The 24470-nt window shown below is 39.1% G+C and overlaps 1 protein-coding gene across 6 annotated transcripts in view; it reads left to right on the plus strand.

The window, feature by feature from the left end:
- Positions 1-24470, plus strand: part of SLIT3 (slit guidance ligand 3) — a 526297-nt gene that overhangs the window by 374055 nt on the left and 127772 nt on the right. For all 6 annotated transcript variants that reach the window (XM_040646811.1, XM_040646810.1, XM_015293584.4 and 3 more), the window contains 2 exons: positions 5770-5841; positions 15310-15381. In XM_040646811.1, the coding sequence (XP_040502745.1) occupies positions 5770-5841; positions 15310-15381 (144 nt within the window). The remainder of the gene's footprint in view (positions 1-5769; positions 5842-15309; positions 15382-24470) is intronic.

A 24470-nucleotide genomic window follows, 5' to 3' on the forward strand; every position in this document is an offset into this window, starting at 1 on the left:
GAAAAGGGTTTAAATTCTATATTTTTCTCTTACTCATTCTGGTTTTTGTTCACAACACTCCATTGTGTTGACCCCTGTTAAAGCAGGAATACATGTTCCTGCAGAGTAGTTAGGAATATTTATGTTGCATTCAATTGCTTGATTGTTTACAGGAAAACAAACCTAGTGGAGCTCCCTTTCTCAGTTTCCCAATCACTGGTGGATACACAGACGATTCCTTCCTGATTAGCTCTCATGTTGTCTCTGTGGATTTAAAAATAAATTTTACAAAGTTTGATTTGTAGCAGCAATGCAGTTAAGCTGGTCGGCCCCCTGGTTTGCCTTGCTCTGTGAGAGACAATGTGACAGCAGAACTGTGATTCAGACAATGGTGAAACATGTTACTCCTGCCTCGCCATCCCATCAGGATGTTTTAATGGGTACCACTGGATCAAAAGTTGCCCAGACTTCGTGTTCGGTGCTAAGACTGCTTAAAAGTGGTACCTTTTACAGCTGTTGTTTTCCACTGTGTACAATGCTTTCTGGAATTAAGAAACTGTCAGCTCACCTGACAAAATGCTACTGAATCATCAGAATGCTAATGCTTTTGGAATCTAAAATGTGCTGTACCATTGGATCTGAGAGTGAGATTACTGTTTGCCGGTCCAGGGTTATCAAGTTCCTAAAGCTGAAGAGCTGTAAATATGGATCTAAATATTTAACTGGTCAAATCATCAATCTTACAGAGTCTGTTCTTCTGTCTCACTTTCAATATAGCCATATGTATTTTTAAAGAAGTACTGTATTAGATAGCGAGATAGTAATTTCGTTGAAAAATGACAGATCCCTTTTCAGTGACCTAACTTGTAACTTCTTCATTATTAAAGTCACTAGTTGAGTTCTTTCCGAGGTATAACTAATTTTAGATTTTGGCAGTGTTTTACTATCCTTTCATTTTTCATGATTGAGAAGTGATATGAGACATGACAAAAAAAAAAAAAAAGTTCTGTAACTCGACTAACTCCGCCAACTCAGTGTGGCAGTTATTATGTGAAAAGATTAATATTAGAATTTCAGAGCAGAATTCCATTACCAAGTTGTGTTAGCAGCTTTCTGGAGTATTATTGGCATCATCACTGGGATCTGAACTCAGATAATGAGTTATCCTTCCAAATGATCTGTATCAGAGCTTAGTTAACTTGTGGCTGTTTTGTGGAAGACCTTGGGATAGTTAGGCTGCAGAATGTCCCATCATGAACGTGATGATTTGAAACTTGGTTATCAACCTGTCTCCTTATTAAAGTTGTTTTTTTTTTTTTTTTTTTTTTTGCTACTGGACAGTGAGACTTCAGACCAGGAGTTGTTATTGTTACATGAAGTTTACATAAATTTGTCCAATGATTTGAAGAGATAATTGGCATTATCTTTTTCTGTGTGCAAGAATCCCAGCCTTATTAACACAAAAATATACCTTGGTCAAGAAATTATCTCTTAAAAGACAAGAATTATGCATTCTTTCCCATTAATGTAATACCAAGACATTCCTGATAACACTGAAGTCTCTATCCTTTCTTGATCACGCTGTCATTTCAATGTGTGGTGTAATAGCATGAGGATTATTGATTTTGTTAATTGATGCCCTATCCTGGGTACAAATGAAGAACTTCATTCTTATTATTTTTATAGATATTACAAATAATATTTTGATAAAACTCGAGGGTTAATATTAGCACAATATCATGAATCATATTATTTTGTTCTACTCCTTCTGGTGGGCACATATGGTGGAATGCTAAGGATACAGACTGCTCATTTGCAGCGCTCTCAATATTTTGATTGTTTAGTATTTCCTGCAAGATGATGCTATTTCCTTTTAAGTAATTAGATGAGTGTCACTGTTTTTTAGGTAGGAACCACTTTAATCTTTAAGTGACTTAATATCAGTAGGTTGAGATGATACCAGCAGATGTATGTAGATAGTTCAACTTTCTGTTTCCATCTGGCTAAATTTAGTTATTTATGTCTCTTCAAGAGCTTCCGGTGTGGCAGCGTTTGGTTTTTGGCAGAAGAGCTTGAAGTGCTTTGTGTGACCTGGAATTCTCATAATTACCCACATTTTGTCAAACAGTGTATTATGTTAAGCTAAATGTATCTTCTTCAGAAGGCAGATTTGGCACTTGTAGGATTCAAATATGCCATTGAATTATATAATCCAGAATGATAGTTCCCCTGATTTTGGGGAGAATGTTACAACTCATTGCTCGCTGCTCAATCATTCAGGGACTCTAGAAAAGTATGGGGGGACTTGAAGTATAGAATCATAGAATCACTCAGGTTGGAAAAGACTGTAAAGATCACTGAGTCCAACCATGACCTAACCATACTACCCTAACTAACAGCCCCTCACTAAACCACGTCCCTGAGCAATCCACTGAGAATGAGGTATGTGCCATTTGTTTCAAGGGAAAGCAGTGATCTCTTCACCCATACATGCCTTTTTGAATATATTTATGTATCAACAGTTGTACTAATATCATTCTTTAATCATGTCCTTGCATTTTGTCTTTGCTTTTCCGAGGCTTCTAATAGACAAGTTTGTAGCATAAGGCTGAGTAAAGTACGTATCAACACTTTGAAAGATGTGGATGTTCATCTTTAGCTCTAGTGCTTCTAAAGGCATTTCATGTTTTCAAATTCATTTTACTACATCTTAGCAGAAAACACATTGAGATTTCACATTCTTCTCAGCAGCTCTGTGATGTTGATACATTCTTTAAGCAGCTTTTAAAAACTAAACCACGCATGACATGGATTTTTACTGAGTACTCTTGTCAGATGCGAATAGTCCACTTAAAATGTTAGAGATTTCCAGGCAATCTCTAATAATGCTAGTCAACAAAGAGAATGTTGGTTCAGTAATAGTTTTGCATTTGGCTGCATCTAAAAATAAACGTTTTGTTTGTAAACCTCTCACAGTAAAGGTGTTTAAGCCAATGTATTTGCCATACAGTCATATGTTACATATACTGTGACTCACAGGTACTCTTTATTCCGTACTGCAAAGTCATCAGCAGTTTATGTATCTAACTGGGCACTGCCACCCACTGCCACCCTCCAAGGTGTGTTAAGCAGCCCTTTGAAGGAAGACAGTCTCTACTGTTAGAGCTGCAGGGAAGTGCGTGTGTGGTGACTAATGTATTCCCTGCCTGGGTGGAATCCTGATAAGTTTATTATATTTCCAGCCAAAGAGCCACAGTTCCACTGAGTGATTCAGCAATACCCTAAACTATGGAAATGAGCCCTATGAGACCTAAATTGACTTAATAGGTTAGAGAAACCCTTATCTCTTTGTCTAGAGGTACATCAAGCACAAAATACGATGATCTTATCAGACAGCAGCAGACCAAAGGAAGAGAGCAAAAATACAATGACATAATTGAATCCCTTTGTCTCAGTCAAATCAGAAGGAGATGGAGCCTCCTCTTCCAACAGCAGTAGATCCTGGCTCTAATGGAAAGGAAATAATGTGTCTAATTATCTTCTAATGCTGATTGTAGTGCATCTGCATGAAGTGGTAAGTTTCATCACTCAGCACGGCATTTATGCACGTTCAGGCACCATTCATTACATACTCATTAGTATCTGGACATGGGGAGAGAGAAAGGATGGAGATGCTGAAATGTAGCAAGTCAATAAAATAGCACTGAAATACTTGTTTCCAATACTTGAGTCCCCTTTTCAGATTCTTTGTTCAGCAAGCTGATGATTTGATTCCATTGTAGCAAATCCTACTGTGATCCCCAACAAACAGCACAAATTCATACCAGACTTGTGCTTGTGAATTATGAGACAAAAAGCAGCAAGTACTAGAGATTTCAAAAAAGATAGAGAAGTAAATATACCTCTTTTCACTGTCACAAACTTGGCTGCAGTGAGTTGAGCCCAGAAACAAGAAACCTTCACTGAATGCTGTCTTTGTAGGCAGGATGCTGTGTCAGAACACACTAGTAGGTTGCATAACAATTATTCGTTGAACCAAAGAACTAAAGAAAATCCTGCTTTATGCAGCTGGATTTGAAAACAGTTCATTAAAATTGTATCCAACAGAATTTATACCCCATGGCATCTATAGAATAGAAAGCATATTTATTTTCTGATTCCTGACTTTCTGTTCAAGTAGTGTTTATTTAGGATCTATCCAGGATTGTTAGCATCTGCCCCGGCAGAAGTTAGAGATGTATAGGCTGAAAGGCTGCCTTACTCCAGCTTCAGCCATCAGTTAAATGATTTGATACTGCTGATAAAAGCTGATATGAACTATCAGTGAATGCAACGAAGTGGCTGAAAGTTATGCCCTTAGCTAAGCACCTGGTTGAACTGATTGACAGAGCGAATGGTTTGCAGTGACAGCCATAGCAAGGCTCCCATTTCTGAGCATCTGTAAATTTGGCACCACATATGAAGAAAGGGTATTGCAGCCTATAATTGACTGATATATACATGGTTGGTTATGATAAAAATTGAAGGATTTTTTTTTTTTCTTTTCAATCGAGGAACACGTTTTCCCTAGCAAATGACAGCACTGGATAACTGAATTCCACACTTATCATAGCTAAAGTATTGGAGAAATCTCACTGGGATTCCCAGATAGGGTATGCAGCAGTAGGGTGTAAGGCTTCAGAGGTCTGTGGTTTCCATTCAAATACTCAAATCTTTTCTCTTCCATTTGAAAACTCAGTGCAGATCTGCCATTGCTGTGTCAATCCTCTTCCCATCTACTGCACCAGATGAAGGTCCTGGTATGATTTTGCACTGTTTTCTCCAGGCCATTAGAAACTGCTGCAAAGCTAAACTGTGACACTAACATCTACTTTGGGATCAGAAGGGATGGTAGTCTGTTTCCCATTCCTTTTCCCGTAGGTAGCAAACTGAGTTTGGTGCAGGAAAAGTCCTACATCACAAGAATTTTGTCACCCTAAGAATTACCAATACTGTTAGGGGTACGCTGAGACCAACCCTTAGTGTAATTTCCTAGGCTTTAGATGGGAATTTCTTTTAACTATACTGTGTGTTTCTGATATTTATAAGTATGCTCATCTTTACACCCCGGTTACCACAAAGTTCCTTTCTGTAGCCAAATGCTGTCTTGCTGCTTCAGGAGCCATTCCGCCAGTGCCTGCACCACACAGACAACATTAATCCCACCTTTTTCATTAATGTGCATCCTGACAGCACTTTCCAGTCACCTCAGAACATCTCCTCACTTTATCTACAATTTCACTTAAAATATGATCTGCTTACTATTATTGAGTTACCCTTCCAAGCCAATATTTAAACATACAAACTGTCTTAGAGCTTTGGCACAGGCTGCCCCTTGTGCTTGAGGGACACCTTGCACAGTCACGTTGCCACCTCTACTATTAGAAGTTCTTAAGATGCTTTATAAACAGCTTTTATTCAGTGGGCCACTTCACGGTTGTTACTGTTAAAAGCTTTTCATAAAATTCTTCATTTCAAAGCCCATAGCATGATAGGCCTTGCCTACTGGAGAGCTGCAGTGTGTTGAAGTTTCAGCCTCTCTTACAACTGATGGTCTTTGTTCATTGCTGGAATTTTCCTGTCTGTGTCCCTGCGTAGTACGTAAGCCCTGAGGTGCTATCATGTTTTAGCTGCATTTCTGTATCAAATATCTTCTTCCAAAACATTACAGTTATGCAAGTATTCAAGCTAAAATATTTTCATCCAATTCCATTTTACAAATATTCTTTTAATCCTCCCTTCTTTTTACAGAGACATCAGCAAGAATCAGATATCTGAAATTGCACCGGATGCATTCAAAGGCTTGAAATCTCTCATTTCATTGTAAGTAGAAAATAGAACTGAAGTAGTATTTGTGGAGAGTATGTATGTAAGAGAAATGATAACGTGCTGTCTGGGAGAACTTGTGTTTCTGTGCGCAAGTGCCAGCTTGCATGAAGCATCTTTTGTAAATGAAAAATTGATCACAAAGGCTAGGAGGTCATGAAGGCTAGAAAAAGGAATGGTTTACACACCTCTAAGAAGTGTATTTATTTATATATGATAGTTGGACACCTCCAAGGTTACATACTTGTTCACTTCTTCAAAGCCCATGCATTACTTCATCTGCTGTACGTGCGTACCTGCAGGCTAATCCATACCCTCAACTCATCATGGCACACAAAAGCCATCACAGCTTAAATGTTTTTGATGGTATCAGTCAGGGTAGATCAGGGGCCGATGCATCCATACCAAAGTTCTGTGTTGTACAAAACTGAGATCTGAGCTTTTGTGGGTTTTTTTTCTGTGTTTTATTTTTGTTGTAGTTTTTTCAAACTAGCTAGGGACAAACCTGAGCTCATAACAAAAACTTCACATTTCTTAGCTGTGGTTACTACATTATTAAGGTGGAAAGGGACTAAAGGACTGCTTTAATCAGAAACTAAGATGAAGGTACAATTCTTGACAAGCGCTCATTTCACTTTATAGAACACAGAAACTGCTTGTAAGACCAAGCTGATTTCAAATGCAGTGATATTTCAACCTACCTACTCCTCACCTCACAGCTAAAGCAATGAAACTTTTTGTTGGTAAAAGAGAGTAATACAAGTTCAGATGCTGCACATGGAGAATGAACTAGAACAGAGTAGTGGAAAGAGACCTGAGTTGAGACAAGAGAATAAGCTCAACTTTGCCAATATTTACTTGCATTAAAGACAGTTTAGAAACATTTAACTCATTAATATTCATGTCATATAGCTTGGTTTTTAAGGCTGTAGTTTATTCCCCAAAGCTGCTATAGTTGTATTCTCTGAATGCTGGGTAATAAAACTTGTTTTCTAGATCTAATATTAGAAGGCTATTCAGTACTAAATTTGTGTTGCAAGGAAATTCTGAGGCAGAATGCAGAAGGATGGGTGTTTCATTGTGCCCTGAATCCAGCTGGGAAAATGCCAGAAATATATATTAAGTGTTGCTAGCCTTTGTTGAATAGTTAGAGCACTGTTATTCAACCTACTGTGGAAATGGCCAAATCCCTCAGTGCTGTCTGGAAATGATTCACTAAAAGAATGATATTTACTGAACACTACAGTTTTGGCATCACGTGATACTGCTGATGCTGCAAGGCTACAGCTTTCTGGTCTTGGCAAAGCTGGCTCCGAGTAAACTGGGCAGGCAAGACCCTTCCACTGGGGCTAACTTCCCAACTCAGAAATATTTCAGATTCAGCTACAAATAATTCAGATACCCCCCAGGAGTGGGAGGAGTGAGAAAAGTGGGACAGAACACATTGGATTGGAGAGAGACGAAGTGAGAATATAAGCAGGGCAGGAAGTTCTAGCGGTCCAACTTGCACAAAGAAGCAAGTGAAGTGATTCTGTGTTCTCTGACCAGTCACCCAAAACTGTGTTTTCAGTAAATCAGGCCAAACTGGCTTAGGTATGTTTATATCCAAGTAGATGGAATAGTGCTCAAGGTAATGCTAGAGGGATTACATGCCGACTTCATGCTTGCCAGTGGTATTGCTTTCTTTTGAAAGGCTTTATTCTTGCTGTTCATTGCTGGTAGGTCTTCCCTGTGGCTGACAGGCAAGAGGTAGTTCAGTTCCCTTCTCTTTCACACAGATCTCTGCCAGGTTCTTCTCTCCTGGTCACTTCTCTCATTTTCTGAACTATAGATATCTTTCTGGAGCGAAGTAATCTGCTGCTCTGCTGATGTGCAGTATCTGGCTTCTCTGTCTTAGCCCTTCTTCAAACTAAAGGATGTAGTTTTATTTTCATCTGATCTCTACTACAGTCACCGGTTCAGTTCTGTCAACCACAAGAAGACAGGTGCATGAGCAGATGACTCCTTTGAAGTGCCAGCCCTCCCAATGAAAATGCCAAAGGGGAAAGAACAGGGATGTAGAAATGAAGTAAGACAGTTTGCTAACTAGCATTTTTTCTTTTAAGCGACTGGTTTTGTGCCTGAGGCCCCACTAACCTTAGTCAGCTGCATGCCCTAAAGGAACACTGCTCTGCATACAATGCTTCCGCTCAGCTGAGAGAAACTATTTTGTGTATATAAACCAGCTGTTATTGGTGGCATACATTTTAATGAGATACTGTTGAGGTTTAATCCATGCACAAAGCTGCTGGATCTTTCAGTTTGCTGAGTTAAAGCAGTAGTGAAGGAGTGGGAAGTATGAAAGCGCAGACGAAAGTAACCAACTTTGTTTCCATTGAGAATGAAGTAGTGCTGTATTTCCTAAAATCCATGCTTTTTTTCTCTCTGCATTATTCCCATTTTTAGCTCCTCCCTTTACTCCCAGATTGCATGCAATTGCAGTACTCCCTACGGGTCCAAGAGAGTGAAAGTGCTTATCTGGAAGACAGCCAACATTGTTAGCCTGGCTGGCTAGTGGAGGCCTATGTATAGCGAGTTGCTGCTCTACTTTCTTCTGAAGTTAACTTAGGTTAGTGTTTCCGGGCAGAATTGTTTCTAAGACTACTCTGCCTACCTAGGTAGAGATGGAGGAAAAAAACATGCATTATAGGTTTAAAACACAGGAATGTTTCTTACATTATTAGAAGTGATTTCCTCTAAAAATACATATAACTTAAATCTTTTAGAACTGCTTGGTGACCCACATTCTAGCAGATCGTAAGTTTTTCTTTTAAATCCATGTATTTTCTCTATCAGGAAATCCATCAGTGGGAGTCAAACAGGTCACAAAAAGTTAACATTCCGAAAAAAAGCCATTTCTACCCTGGATTTTCTCTGCACTTAGCTAAAGAAAGGCAAGCTTACTCTCATAAGGATTCAGGCCCTCTCCATTCCACACACAAAAGACAAAAAATTTTCTTCACATCCATTTTTCTGTAGGGTTTTGTTCCCTTATTTGTACAACAGCACTGTGGTATAAGGATTTTCTGTTCCATTTTTCTCATCAGAAACATTTGGGGATGTAGATTTTTTATTTTCTTCTCTAAGAACATTTTCAGTTCTTCCCAGAGTTGTGTTGCTTTTCCTTCTCCCTGCTGTGTCACGTGCAGGCTGGGCTCTGTCAGTAACTGGTCGCCTGTGAGGTCATTCTGCACATTTAATCCTATTACAGTTTCTAAGTTCTCTTTCAATATTTAGGCACTGCAGCTTGGGTCCCTACTATATTTGTAATGCCTTGTATTTACAAGTTACATAGGCTGAATTCCGTTCTGTTGGAGTTGAAGTGGTTAATAACTCAGTGCAGAACATGGAGCCGGGCTATGAGTAGTTTCATGTTTCAAGACTGCTGCACGCACTTTCTGAAGTAAATTAATTTTTCATCTAATCAACTCAAAAACAGCTTGTAATACTGGCAAGAGAATTGTTTCAGCATTTGTTTATTGTTAATAGCATAAGAGATAAATGTTATTCTCAGGCCAGTAAACTTCCCACAAGAATACATCTGGAAGGCCATATCAAAACTATCAGGGCAGGTTTTTTAAGCTGTGAATGAATACACTTCAGATTTCTGCAGAGAGTGAGTTCCTCTGCTTTCATTCATGAACTGAATTAAACCTGTAGACAGTTGAAAAGCTTAGATCAGCCTGGGCACAAAGATGAGGGACTGCTTAGGCTGTGGCACAGCAGCCCTGTTCTGACCATCACCTCCCAGCTGATGTATGCTGTGTCATTCCCAGTGATTTGAAATCTGCAATAAAGCACTGTCCATTGCAATAACTGCCAAACTTACTTTAAGGTAACAAATTGCTTTGGATAGCTTTACTGTGATTTATTTAGCCTAACTTGCTACGAAGATGTATGAAATAGTGCAGGAAAAAAAAGATCACGTCTAAGTTTCTATCAGATATTAGGAATTTATTGCTGGTTTTACCTCTATCAATTCCTTCTCTTTTGAAAACTTGAATTCTTACTGAGCCTGTGCCATTGTACGCAGCTTGGGAAATATAATTCTTCCTAGCAAGAATTGTTTTCACAGTCTGAAGGGAAGTTAAAAGCATTTTGAGGACTGAAAAAGACATTGCGTAAAGTGAAAATCTGACACTTCAGTAAGAATGTCTGAGCCAAGCCAAAGTAAAGGAACAGTTAGCTGGAAACCAGATGGCCTAGAATGAGGGATTCTGTCTTAGGCTTTCATACCCCAAAACAGCTCCAAGTCAAATCCCAGGGAAAAATCTCAGGATTCTGGGATCTGACTTACCAAGTAGCTACGTTGCAACTGCACTTGCAAGTAAGATATGCCAAAGAGCTGTAAAATAAGGACAACACAGCAATTTCTGTTTCAGGCACTTCGAAGAAGGTATGGTAAACTTCAGTGCATGTGAAAGGCAACATGTTTGTAGAGTCTGTAAATTCCTTAATTTTGAAATTGTCCAGGAGGTCAGAATGTCTCAAGACTGTGAACAATCACTGAGGCTTTCACATTTCCAGACCGTGCTGCTGAAGGGCTCTGTCGTGCCTACATACTTTCTCACTAAGATGACACACTTGTTGCTAGGCATGAGGTAGTGCTCCCAGTGCATCATCCTTTGTCTGACGCTTCCCAGACTTTTAGATGAAGCTATGCAGTGACTGCTTAATCTTTATCTTTAACTGCATAGAGCATCAGTTGGATTAATCTGCAAAATTTGAAGTTTAGTTGTAACCAGTAATTGTTTATTTGGAAATTAATAGTATCTTGGAATAGATGCACTTTATATTGGCATATAGAAGAGCAATACCAGAATCAGGCTGAGTAATTATAATGATATAATAATTTATATTTATTAATTATTTATGTAAATAATATAAATAATTATATTTTTATGTCATTTTTTACTGCAGATTTGTAATAACTCTATAAAGGGGAATGGGTGAGGTTTTATAAAATGCAGTAGGTGTTGCACTTGGTTTCTGAGGAAACACTCATCTGCCATCATTTCCTACCAGATCTTAATCTCCTCTCTTCTTCTCTGGTATAAGGAATGGACTCTTTGTCCAGCTGCAGCTGAAATTGTTGTGGAGGAGCTCTCAGAGATGATGAACTCCCACAAACTTTTCCAAGCAGGCAGCTGAGGGAGAAAAAGTATTTGTGTGGTGCTGGGGGAAAAGTGGGCATATCTGGGCACTACAGATTGCACATGGGAACTCAAGCATCATAATTAACTTTACACACAGAACTGCACATTTTAATTTAATGAGGGGTAAAATAAAGGTTTACACGTTATTCCTTTTTCCAGTTCTTTTAATTGAAAGCAACTAGTTGAGTCGGAGAAAAAAACATGTCCTATTTTTAGAGCACTTTTTGTGAAAAGCTGAATAAACCTGGATTTTCAGCTAAATAGAGTGCTTCTTCTAGGCATCTGCTCCAATGCCTGCAGTGCAGCCAGGGGCTGTGCTTTACATGCAATGTCCTTGCCATTGTTAGGAAGGTTGATGGCGGCCCCAATACTGCTGCAGGTTGTGAGCCAATCCGCCAGGTGCTTCTGAAGAATAGCAGCTTGTGGTTCATGGCCATGCTGGAAGCATTTAGCTGTGAACTGACAAACTGATGGCTCTTCATGCTGCTGAGAATCCAGCCCCTCCTGGCTCAGCTGCACCTATGCCATAGCAGGAACCTGCTGATGGTAGAAGAGCCACATGCAAAAAACTGGGAAACGTTTGCTTGAATTAAAAATACCATGAACAATCCCTCACTCTGGGCATTCTGGGATGAGCTGTACCTGTGCGTGGAAAACGCAAGAATAATCCTTATGCATTGGCAAGCCTGGCGTGTTGACACATCTCTGTGACTGTTTTCTCTCTTCACACTGCTTTCAATCATTTTAATGGAGACTGTCATGTGTAGTGAGAAATGGAAGAAAGGAACCGTAATAAAGGGTGGTCTCTCCATTTATTTTGGCTCAGTCTCTATTTAATACTTTCAAAATTAGCATAGTGAATAGAGAATCAGAGTATAGCAGGCTTATTATACCAAAGAGTACGTCTTCTCCACCTGACAGTAAATGATATTTATCAGACTTATGGCTCATTTGGTCTCCTACCAAAGCTGAAGAGCAAATAAACAGTCAAAAGCACAGAACAAACATTTTAGTAACTTAGTAATTCTAATAACTGTCATTTTGAGTCACAGAATTGTCTGCTGGCAGCAGTTAGTAAGCTGTTTTCTGGTACGTATTAACATTATTTAATGAAACATGTTTTAGGTCTAAATTTCAGATGCTAGGGGATAGAAGAAGGGTTATGTTTCTATACCAGACTTGCACAATAGCTGGTAAACCTATGCGTCTTGCAAAATATAACCAAAATACAAGAGGGGTGCAAGTGAAAATGCATTTTTAGAACTCATAATACCACAGGCAAAGGTCTAAAATTTGTAGTCTTCTAAAATTTAGTAAAATAATTGGAGATGTAAATGAAGTTTACTGGCTGGCTGAGTTTCCTACTATATGGCCTTATTCCTTATTTCCCTTATTGTTTTGTTTGGAGTTTGAGGTTTTTTTTTTGCTCTCCTCTTCTACCTCCACCCTTCCCGATGCCGCTGTCCAAAAACACTGCAGAGCTTTCCTGTGAGGTGAGCAGAAGACAGGGCAGAGAGGGGAGTGGAGGCTCTAATGGGATGTCCACAGACGGGCCATTCTTTTCGGTAGGTGGGTACTGTTCAGGGTGCTGCAGCTGATACATCCAGAACAAAAGCATCTTGAATCAAGAATCTGACAGTTATTCATATTTATGGGTATGTTTTCCTGTCATAGAAAAAAACGAGAGCTCTGAAGAAAGTTTCTGTGCTTTCTGTTAGAGCAAATGGAAATGAGTAACTCAAGAACTGAAATGCAAGGTCTGATTGTGCATCTCCACTCTCCTCTGCGTCACTTCTTTCTGTAGGACCATTTGACTTCAGCTCTGGCACGGCAGGCAGACAATGGCATTAGCTAATTTGGCTCTGTGTATTGCTGAACATGAATATGAATTTGAGACAAGTGCCTGAGCTCTCATACTGACTTTTGTTTAGCTGTTAATTCGTTCGAATGCTAATCTGCCACAAGCACATAAGCCCAATTAGGTTTGAAAATTCTTATTTTCCTTTCATGGCTTCTAAAGTTGAAACTTTGTGTTGTTTTAGAGATGATTTTAATGACTTTTATTTTGTTCAAAATAATAAAGACATAAAAAGGTTTCAAATTCAGTGGAACACAGCATTATCACCACCAACTCTTAAATAAGTAAATGAAAAATTACTCTAACCAGAGTTGTTGTTTGGTATTTGTATTTAGTAGTACCACAACTAACAACTAGACTAGCTGCAAATACTCTAGGGCTGTATTTTATGTGAGTTTTTACTGCTTCTACAGCCAAAATAACCCTTAGTCTGGAATGGATATATTTTTTTTTCCTTTTGTCCACGTATATGTGTAAGGCTTGGCTTCTGAACCCTTCCTATATTCTATAGTATTATGCGTTGCTGATCATCATTGGTTATCCTGCTGCTTCACAAAGATAAGATGATAATCTCGCCTCAGAAAGCTTAATGTCTAAACTTCGTATATAGAAGAGGCACTTGCTAAAAAAACGCTGTTCACTAGATTCTGTAGGCACTAAATTCATGTTTTGAATTTAAAAAACTTATTTGCAAATGAAATTAGTGAAAAAATAAATAAAAAAATAGTGGGCATTCATTGCTCAAAAAAAATCACTGTAACAGCACATTAAAAGCCAGCTTCTTGATCCTGCAGTAGATGAATAGAAATTATAGGACTAGATGATATTAGAGGTCCTCCCCAACCTCAATGATTCCATGATTTGTTTAGAGAAAATACAATCCTATGATCATTAATTCCTTGAGTGGAAGTTCAGTTCCTTCTAAACTACAGGAGTAATGAAAAATGAAGTTTCAAGTTTAGAATTTCATATCTAAGTTGTATTATTTTATTTATATTCATTTTATTTAGGCTCAGAAATGAGCTGATGTAGGAACTCTCCCACAGAGTTGATATTCTTCCAGTGACTGATGAAGAGTAAATTGAAGTGGCCATACTCTGGGAAGGCAGGAGACTATTGTAAATGGCCTGTCGTGCTAAGTGTTTGTTTTTCAGTGTGTTCAACACACCATAATATTTTAAATGTTGAAAGACAGAGTAATCCAGGACTTGAGCCAGCGTCCGAGCCTCACATGGCTGTTTGATTCATTGCTTGCATGTTGTTGTACATTAAAAAGTTTGGGAATGAACCGTTCCAGTGACACGCACAGCACAGCTTTGGCATGAGCCAGTTTATAACCATTTACTGTGTCCGATGGAGAGCCTACAAATAACATACATCTTGTTTTCCTCAATTTGATGTCTACTAAAATGGTCAAGTGAGGGGTAGCATTCAGAGGGAGCCTGGACCTCTTCCCTCTTTCTGCGGCTCATAGGAACTCATAACTCAGGTTCTGGTCTGGGCAAATGTTACCAACTGACAGAAATTGCTTAAGAAAGTGCTTTAAGGAAGTTTGAAGTCCTGTTTGATGATTTTGTTCTGAGCCCTATGTAGCGCATTGTATTGTAATGGTGGTTTTGTCTGTTTCTTTTTTAGTTCAATATCTGATGATAACATGTCTTCAGATTTTCAATAAAAAAGGAAATATTTTTAATATTGAAATGAATCATAAATATGAGACTGTATATATTTATGGTTGAAAAAATGAAGGCTTATACAGTGCTTTTTATTTGTGTTATTTAATCTTCAGTGTTGGCAGGTTTTTTTATACTTAAACTACACCTAAACTACTTCAGCGTTTCCAAAATATATGACTATTCCCAGTTCAGGCTTTTCCTTTATTTATTAGTTTTGTATATATTAGCAAGTTGAAATTGTAATGGCAGCTGGTGAAGCCGTAGCATTTTATCCGGTGATGCCTGTGTCACGCTTCTTGCCAATTATTCTATCTGAAGAGGGTCAGTTATGTGAAATTTTATCTGCAACTAGCTTCTGCTTCTTGGCTTTTAGATTCACTCTCACTGAGCAGAATTCTAGGTTTTTGATTCCTGCAATGTGCTTTTCAGTGGTTAAAATACTACTAAAAAGGATGAAAAAACCTTGACAGAATGAAAAATATTTTAGATACACTTTTTGGATAATGTCCAGTTTCTACATTAGAAATGCTTTCCAACACCAGACGAAGCCTGAATCATAACGACTCATTTGATACCATGTGCTCTCTGAAAAGAAAATGAGATCAGTAGTTAAATGAAATGCCCACAGATCCTGGGCATGGTACACAAGATCAATAAAGATGATAATGCAGAGATGTGGGAGGACACTAAACTGGTCTGTTATTTAAGATTTATTTTGCCTTCCCGTATCTTTCAGAGTGCTCTATGGAAACAAGATCACAGAGATTCCCCAGGGCCTTTTTGATGATCTTGTGTCTCTGCAGCTGCTGTAAGTATGATCTTTTCCTCTTCTTTATTTTACAGACTAGCTACATTACTGATTTTTCAGCTTCTGACATTAATATAATCACCTTTCCCACTGAAAAGTCACTGGACGTGTCTGTTGTTTCTGTGTCAGGCAAAAGGGAGGCAAGGATTGAAAAAAGAAAGGTAAGATGCCAGCAGTTTTATAGCACAGTGCAAGTCACAGATTGTAACAGACACAGAAGATTTAAATGTGGGGAGGAAATGAGAGCCTCAGCAAAGTCCAAGAAAGGAAATTTGGTCAGTGGCTGATGTGAGGGCGGAGGTGCCATCTGATTGTTTTTATGCTTTTAGCATTTGTGGTTGAATGTCTAGATCCTTCAGGGCTACTGTGTTGCAGGTACCTGCACATGCAAGCAAAATCACATATGAAAGACCTTATTGTTACCAGCCATACTCAGTATTTTATTCTTATTGCACCAAGTGTGGCTTAGTTGTAATAGAAATCATTTCAGACTCAATTGTATATTCAAGTATTTTATGCCACGTGTGATTTAATACGTTGTCATAATCAGGGGTATAACATGTACTCGTCAGTATTTATTAATGTGGCATAAAGAATTTCCTAAGCCAAATGTGAAATTCCAAATTGCATGCACTCATCTCCATAATCACACTGGAGCCCATAACTCTTTCAGAGAGGGAAGTCGGCTACTATTGCAGCCTGTCAGTAGAGGGAGCAGAAGTGAAATGAGTTTTACTTCCTAACACTCCTAATAGCACCATGGGTGATGCACTCTGAGAAGGTGATACATAAAACTATGTGATTCTGGCTTATACTACATGTACCCCACCACCCTCAAATATTAAATGACATAAAATACAAATTAAAACCATAGCATTTATTTATGTTAAGTCTTTCTGAATTAACTGGAAATGAAAATCTGAATTTTTGTGATTATTCTTTAATGTCTGCCATTCTGACTGTGGTCTTTGATGCTGCTATATGCTAGATAAAAATAAACATAGGTTGAGTTTATAAATTCATGAGCAAAGCCAAAGAGCTAAAATGTGAAATTATTTAAATTGTTCTATTTGTTAAGCAGAGGACTATTCTGATGTGTTATTTAGCTGTAAGATTTTATATGCAAACATGGGCCACCTTATTCTAGAGAAAGACAAGCAAAAGCACACATGGTTTGGTTATGACAAACCCTTGAGCTGCAGTGGTGGCAAGCTGTCCTTCTCCTGCAGACAGCCAGTTATTTTGTCTTGGCCCTTTGCACATACTTTTTCTGGCATCTCTTTTCTTCTTTCCTGACCCATATCTCACAAGTGTGTTGGTACTGTAGTGCCTTCATGATCAGCCTCTGCACTAGAAGGAAGACCGCGTATCTGGGAGGGAGATAGTTTAACAGGCATGAGAACAGTAAGCATGGAAGTGTTCAGATGTGAACTGGTGCGTGTTGGTATATCTGGCATGTTTGTTGCTGTTAAACTTGCATTGTGTTTGGTACAGTGAGGACGCTGCGGGCAGAAGGAAAGCTAAAAGTTTATTCATTGTTTTGAGCTCTGGGAGAGAAACTATTAAAAAATTATGATACAACTCTTCTGGTTTCTCCCCATCCAAAAGTATGTTGGCATTACAAGTTTGAAGTGATACGCAATTGCTCTTTCTAACCCAGGATGCTGTATAGATGAAATTTCTTTCAGTAGGAAGATGACCCATCTCATAGCTCATGTTTTGAATAAAGCATTAAACACCTTTCATGCTTTATACTACAGTCACTGTGTGCATGTAGTGCTGTGCTTCAATGAGTTGCATATCTATGCCCAGATGCAGTAATTATCCTGTGTGCATTAATGCAGGTTAAACCTTTTTGTTAGAGGAGCAAAACCTACATGCCAGACAACAGGGAATAATGCTTTAATCATTTAACTGTTAGTAGGTAAGCCTTGAGAAATCGCTTTCTTCATGGGATTCTCAGAGTACTCTGCAGCTCTTGAGGCTCTAGGGGACTTCTGAAAGTATTTGTATGTGAAGGAGCAGTTGGCTTTGAGAACATTGAGTGCTCATGCACACTTTTCTGATCACAACCCCAAAGCAACTATTATGGCATTGCTTGTAGTATTTTAATGGACACTTAAACAGCATTTGCTGGTTTTAGACTTGCTGCTGAACAGTTGGAAAAGTGCTCCATGGTTAGATCTAATTTAGTGTTCAGTGGTCTCTAGATTGGATTTCTTCCTACTAGTCTGGGGACACGCTGGTAAGAAGGCTCTGATTAAGGTATCCTGGCAGCCAGTATAATTTCCTCAGCAAAAGCTGCAACATTTTTAAAAATATATTGATCTTATGGTAAGAAGTCCATGCTCAGTAAATGGGAGTGGCAGTAGGTCCTGTGCAAAAGTGTTCAGATTTTAATTAGAAGGAAACAAATGACATGGAATTGCAGAGCAGATAATACTGTAATTTACTGTTCTGGGTAAGAGTCATCAGTGTTCCTCAGAAATGTTGCTGTCCTTCTGTTTAAGTATACTGTCACTCTGTAGGCTTAAAGTTTTCCACCTTTGTTGAGGCAGAATTGTTTTGTGCAAGTACCCTACACCTTCAGGCAGAGCCACCAATGTCAGAAACTTTACAGCTGGGTAAAGTAATACTCAGCTCAGCATGACAGCATCTTAAACTGTCCCATTTGTCTTTGGTATATGGGAAATGAGGAGTTTGGAACAAGTTCTAGATGACCTGGATAACATGAGAATCCTGTATTTCTGTCACACAGAACAGAGTAAGTCAGTAATGTATTTAGAAGGAAAGTAACCAGGCACAGCAGGATGGTTTTTAGTTCTTATTATTTTTTAATTTTACTCCAACTGGGTTAATTTAAATGCCGTTTCTGAAGTATTCGTTATTAGCTATCTTATTTAAATAGGTGGCACTCTCATAAATAATCACACAATTGGATTTGTTAAGTTACTAATTTCACAAACCTTATATTTTCCTGAGTATGCAACCTTAACCAACAGAGCAGCCAAGGTTATTGTACAAGTCCAACTGTCTATCTGTATTGTGGAAGAGAAGCTTTTCTCGGGCTGTGCCATTTTCCTTATCCTGTCTGCAGTTTCCAGGAGGGCGGATTCTCGGAAGCTGCTGCAGCCTGACCCTCATACTTCTCATACATTCTTTTCAGCAATCTGGATCAAGAGCCTTCTGAGAATTTTAGGTCAATTTGGCTTTGAGAGACCTATTATTTTTTCCAGAAGTGCGCACAGCTGCAATCTGATTATTTTTTTTTAATAGTAAACTGCAACTTCCATTTCATTGAGGTAGTAATCAGTCCAAGCTGTGGAACGGCACATGCTCAGTTACCCCTGCTTGTGTAACTGGCACTTGAATGCCAGAAGAGTGGAAAGGATTTCAGCTTAAGGTGGAAGTTTTCAAGTAACTGCTAGCTGTTGGCAATTTGAATGCCTGTCCAGGAGGCCTTAAACTAATCTTAGTCTGTCTAGAAACTGGAATACATTTGAATGTCCTTCTCACCTGTCTTTCAACTTTACTGGAATGTGGACAGGCTCTTTCATGAGCCCTTGTGCTTGCCAAGCTGTCTGCCAGTCACTGCGCAGGGGGCACAACAAAACGCTGTGCAGCTCTTTCTTTTTCAGCAGCCCTGTGACAGATAAACCTGACAGTTGCTCTGCTTGCTCCCAAACGAGTGAACGTGCAGAGCCAGACGGCAGTGAAACAGAGTCAAGTGGCTCAAGGCAGTGAGCCGTGGATAATGGGCACCAAGTTTATTAACCACTATTTTTCATACCTAAGTAATACGCTTTCCTCTCTGCAACCATATTAAAACAAACATTCTGGAGGTCTTTTTATTAGTTATACATTTTATGCCACAGAGCGCTCTGCTTCCTGGAACCAAAAGTTATAAAATCTCTCCTGTTTAAAGAGATTATATAGCAAAATAAAAGAGGATGAAATCTCATTTTTCAAATGTCTGGCCAGTATCAGTTTTCAGTGAATCCTTTTTTCTTGAGGAAATTCAATTTGCATTGTCACTAGTCATACAAGTGCTCCGGTGTTCTGATCGTACATCTCATGCTTCAGATCCCCATGGGCTGCTGGACAAGCTTTGCAAGCAAGAGGGAATCCCTCTCGCCTATTTTGTTTTAGCGTTGCTTCAAGTAGATATACTCCTGGTGCTTATACAGTGAAAGCAGAGGTTTGTGGTGATGCCTAGAGTTTGACGTGTTAACTGATAAAAGTGATGAAAGATTACTCTCCCAGATGCAATCATCTAACCTAGATCTCATCTTAACAAGCCTGACTGACCTTTATTCAAAGTACTTTGGTATGAAGAGGGAAGCTGTGTGTGTGCTGTTAGAATCTGCCACTATCAGTCTTCCCAAACCTCAACCGCTCAGATTTTTGTTGGGTTATTCTCCTTCTTAATGTACTTTCTATGCTATTTCTCCTTGGATAAGTGGTGCAGTATTTGGTACTGTCTTAGTTTTTCCAGTGAAGTTGCTTGGAAATTAGCTCCATGGTGAATTTGCCAAGTCTGAAGTACTTGTATTGAAGTGTAATTGTAAAGTGAATCCCAGTACTTAGGAGCTTAAAATAGGATCTACAGTCTACCAAATATTTATTGCACACTTTTGGAGCTTGTTAAAAGCTCAAAGAAAATCCAGTTAAGCACAAACCCATACAAAATATTAAAAAAAAAAATACTCTAAAGATTGTACATCAATTCCAATATTTTGTATTGTATACATTACACTAATACATACAAAAGTATCATTAAACAGTGATGCAAACACCACATGAATGCCAGAATAAAGATTTGACAGTTTTCCATTTCCAAGTTTCTTTCTCCTCATAGTGATCTCCTGTGTTGCTTAACAAGGGATGTTTAAAATCTTCTTGTTCTGCAGAGCTCTTTATTTTTCTCATGTAGTAGAGAGAACAGGAATGAAATGAGAACTACTGACTAGGTAGAGGTAGGGGGAAGGATGTTCACAATGATGAGCCAAGCAGTGGAGCAGGCTGCCCAGAGAAATTGTGCAGCCTCTGTCCCTGAAGGTTTTGAAGACCATGCTGAATAGGACTGTGAGCAAACAGGCCTGACCTCACAGCTCACCCTGCTTTGGGCAGTCTCACAGGATGGGAGCTTCCTGCCATCGTGAATTATCCTGTGAGCCAAGACAAGAATTATTTCTCATATAAAGCAAGTGTCTGTTAACGGCCTCTACATTGACTCTGCTTTTAGTGAGGTTCTGATCAGATGACCTCCTGAGATCTTTCATTAGCGATGTATTTTCTGGATTTTGTGATTCTAAATGCTTAGCAAAATGGCATAGGGACTTTTCCTTGATTGCTCAGAATATCACTAGCTAGCAGCAGAGGTACTGTGTAGCCCTCATCCTTCTACTGCAGGAGAGAATACTCCCTGCACAGACCTGTTTAATAGCTTTAGAATTGTTTCCAAGCCTTTTGCCTCAAGCTTTTTTTCTTTAGATTTCTGCATTTAGACTGCCATTGTGATAATACTGCTAAACTCAATAACTGCTGTTAAAGCAAGGGAGGAGCATCTGCGAGACACAGAAATACAATTACAGTCAAGCAGTAATGAAAGACTGCAGCAGCATCTGCCTTTCCTGTGTCACTTCTGTAATCTGTCTGCATGCAGCTTCCCAAAACAACTGCTAGTTTGTACGTCAGTGTGCAATTTATTGGCTCTTCTGACGCCAGTGCTCCAAGCTGGCTTCACCTGACAGAAGCTCTCCTAGTTATTATTGCACAAGAAACTAACTCCCTGGCAGTGCAGGAAGCTGAGAAAATGTGTTTATTCCCCTGTGCATCTGAATTATCATGTGGATATCTGCAGGCATAAATTGGACAGTATTGAATTTGAATAGCCGGAGCCCAGATGCTGTGATACTGCGTGCTGTAATTCTCCAGGTAGTAACACGAGTACCACAGGATTGTTTTATGGATGTTGTTCAACTGGAGCTGCAGTCTTTTGGATGAGGAATGAAATGAGGTCTTTAAAACCTCTCCAAAGTGGGACTGTCAGAGTTCCTTTTTGACTCATTATCAGCTTGTGACTTTTCCATTTTAATTTACTTTGAATGAATTTGTCATCACCATCATCCAGTTTCCTGAACATGAAGAAACACTTGAAGCTGGTTCAAGCAAGCATGATGATGAGTTCACACTGGGTGTTATCAATTGAAGTGCTGACAGACTCTTCAGTGGTCAGTCATCACATTAGAAAATGTAAATTTTAGTAGATGTCAAAATATTACTATGCAGAGAGGCATTCAGATTGCTGTTCTACACTCCAGGCCATTCAGAAGCGCTCCTGGAGCCTAATAGGATTATTTTGCCAATAAGTAAGCAGGGACACACAGCTCTGTCATTAAGCACTGCTTGTCAGTGGCTGCTGGGTTGGCTGCGTGGCCCTTTGCATGACTCTGTAGTTAGGATCGTCGAGTGGCTTGGGTCGGAGGGAACCTTAAGGATTATCTAATTCCAGCTCTTAAGCCCCCACTTGTATACTGGCGCTTCTGCTGTTGTCCTGTAATGGATGGCTTTCCATTCCCTACAGATTTCAAGACAAAACACTGAAAAAACCATGCTGAAGAAATATTTGGACAGGCCTGTTGTATTGTAACAAAATACTCTAACAGGTCTAAGGAATGCTTTCTGTCAAGAGCCCTTTCTTTGCTACTGTATAGTAGTACAAGGTGAATGTAGTGAATGTAGGTGAAGCTTTTAATTATTGATATTCTATAAAAGGCGCATGTATTGAATTTGTATTCTGCTCTTACGTGTGCAAATAACTTCAGCACTCTTCTCCTCTGCATTTTAAATTTGTCTTTTTCTGATGAGTTCTCTTTTCCCCAGTGGAGTCTGGCCTGTGGGATGTGCCAGACAGTTCATGGGGTTCATTTGCATCATGTTGTCATCACTGCTAAAACACAAAGCTGGTGGAAAGGAAAGAGAAGAAGTTTTCTAGTGGTTCGGTGCTGCATTTGTCCCACCCTTTCCCGTGGGCTGGTTACTGCACCTAGGATGATTTCTGGTCCATTGTATAGCAACAGAAACCAACCTGCAGTCCCCAGCGTGTTAGCGTTGCTAGGCTGCTGTTTCAGTTTTGAGTTACGTAGTTATTTGTTGATAGTTTGATTACGTGACTTCGCTGAGCTGAAAATACAAACGTTGTTAAGGGTGAAAGCCAAATCAGCATCCCCATTTGCACTTAAAAAACAATTTCTTCGATCATTTTGGTTTTGGAGTTCAAAATGTTATTTAAATGTTAATCACTTGAAACTGTGCTTGGGCATATAATTCAATTATGGGACCATCTTAATTATGCAGATGGTGCTTACGAGCATCTGATCCAATTACCGTGCCAATTCAGTACACTTTCATTCAGAGGGCTTAGCTGAAACGTGTTATTATTTCGGTGTGTGGACAAATTCCCTCTTTCAGGAAATGGGATCATAGAATGGTGATACTGCACTGCTCTGCTCGCTGCCTTCAATGGTGCGTAACCACAATGGCTTTCACCTTCCTCCCCTATTCTGTGGTGGTCCTGGACTTGCAAGAGAGTTTCTTTGTATTTATTAAATATCCAGAGGGATGAAAATTGAGAGTTAATGGTCTCTCATTCCTCTAGGTAGCATGTAGTTTTATTGCTACTTGACTTTGTAACATTGTTTTTTTAATGGTGCACCACATCTGGAAGCTGTGTGAAAACCTCATCTGATCAAGCTGATAAAAAAAAACAACAACAACAGGAAAATTAGTGAAATTTACCTTCACAGTAAATTGGTGCGACACAAATACCACGCAATTATTGCAAGAATAAGACTCAGCATTTAATATTTCCTCTTATTTTGGTGCAAGTCCAATGAAAACTAACGCATGGTCTGTTTTACAACGTAGTTCAGTGTTTAGGCAGGTCAGCAATCCTGCTTGCTACAATCTATGTTTTTCTCATTCACCTTTGTGGTTGTTGTTTTTTTCTTGAATCTTATCATTTTAACTGTGGGATCAGCCTCGTATATATCTAATTAATAATTAGGTGCCACTGAGGGCTGTGACATTTAAGAAGGAATCAATAAAAAGCTAGAATGATGCCCATGGAGGATATTTTAAAATAATTGAGTGTTTCGAAGGAAGACATAAACCTGAATGCTTATGGCCAGAAGTTGTCCTCTAACTCACAGTAAGGAGGAGGAAAAAAAAAATCGGAGTGATTTATTCTGCTTTCTCATAGTTTTTCACTTTTGTTTCCCTTTTTCGCTGATTCTGGTCAGAAATTGGACATTAATCCATGTTATGATCCACCCAGTGTGGCCACATCTGGATTACCATTAAGCTCACCATCTGCCTCTTTCGACTGAGGTACTGCACATACATTGTGTAGTTGAGAGATGGAATAGGTGTTGTCACCTTGGAAAAGCTTTGTAGTACCTGAATTCCCACTTCTAAACAGTCTGCAGAAGCACTTTCCTGTTACAAATTACTTTCTCTGATGCTTAAAGCAGAGAGTGTGCCTCTGTCTGTGTGACTGTGCACAGGATCAGTTTCGCTCATTTTGGTATTTGGCTTACACAGGAATGTCACTGATTATATCGCCATGAACCCAGTCACTGAAAATTTATGCTAGGAAAACTTGTCACACTGTAAATTCTAATTCCCACTGTTGGGTTTATTCATGTTTTGTTGAAAGACAGAGTGAACTTGAATCCTGGGTTGGACTGCAGTTGCAGCTCAGCTTTGCTCTGAGGGGTTAGTAAGTGGGATCAGTGATGATCAGGCTTGCTCTGCGTGAGGGTGAACAGCACTAACACGGCATAGTGCTGCTATGTGTGCACTTCATAAGCATTACAAACAGCCATGCTGGTTGTTCACATATATAAATGCAACATTAGCTCAGTTTTAAATTCTCTTATTACTGAGATTATTGTTATTTTTGCTTTATGCTTTGCTAAAAGTACTGCTTGTAATGTAGCCATTACTATAATAATAGAAGATAGCATAAAATAAAACAAAGTACATCGTTGCTTCCAGTTTTCTTCTAGTACAACCATGCCTGTTGT

This window comes from Gallus gallus, chromosome 13, assembly GCF_016699485.2.
Source record: "Gallus gallus isolate bGalGal1 chromosome 13, bGalGal1.mat.broiler.GRCg7b, whole genome shotgun sequence".
In the NCBI taxonomy this organism is placed as follows: Eukaryota; Metazoa; Chordata; class Aves; order Galliformes; family Phasianidae; genus Gallus; species Gallus gallus.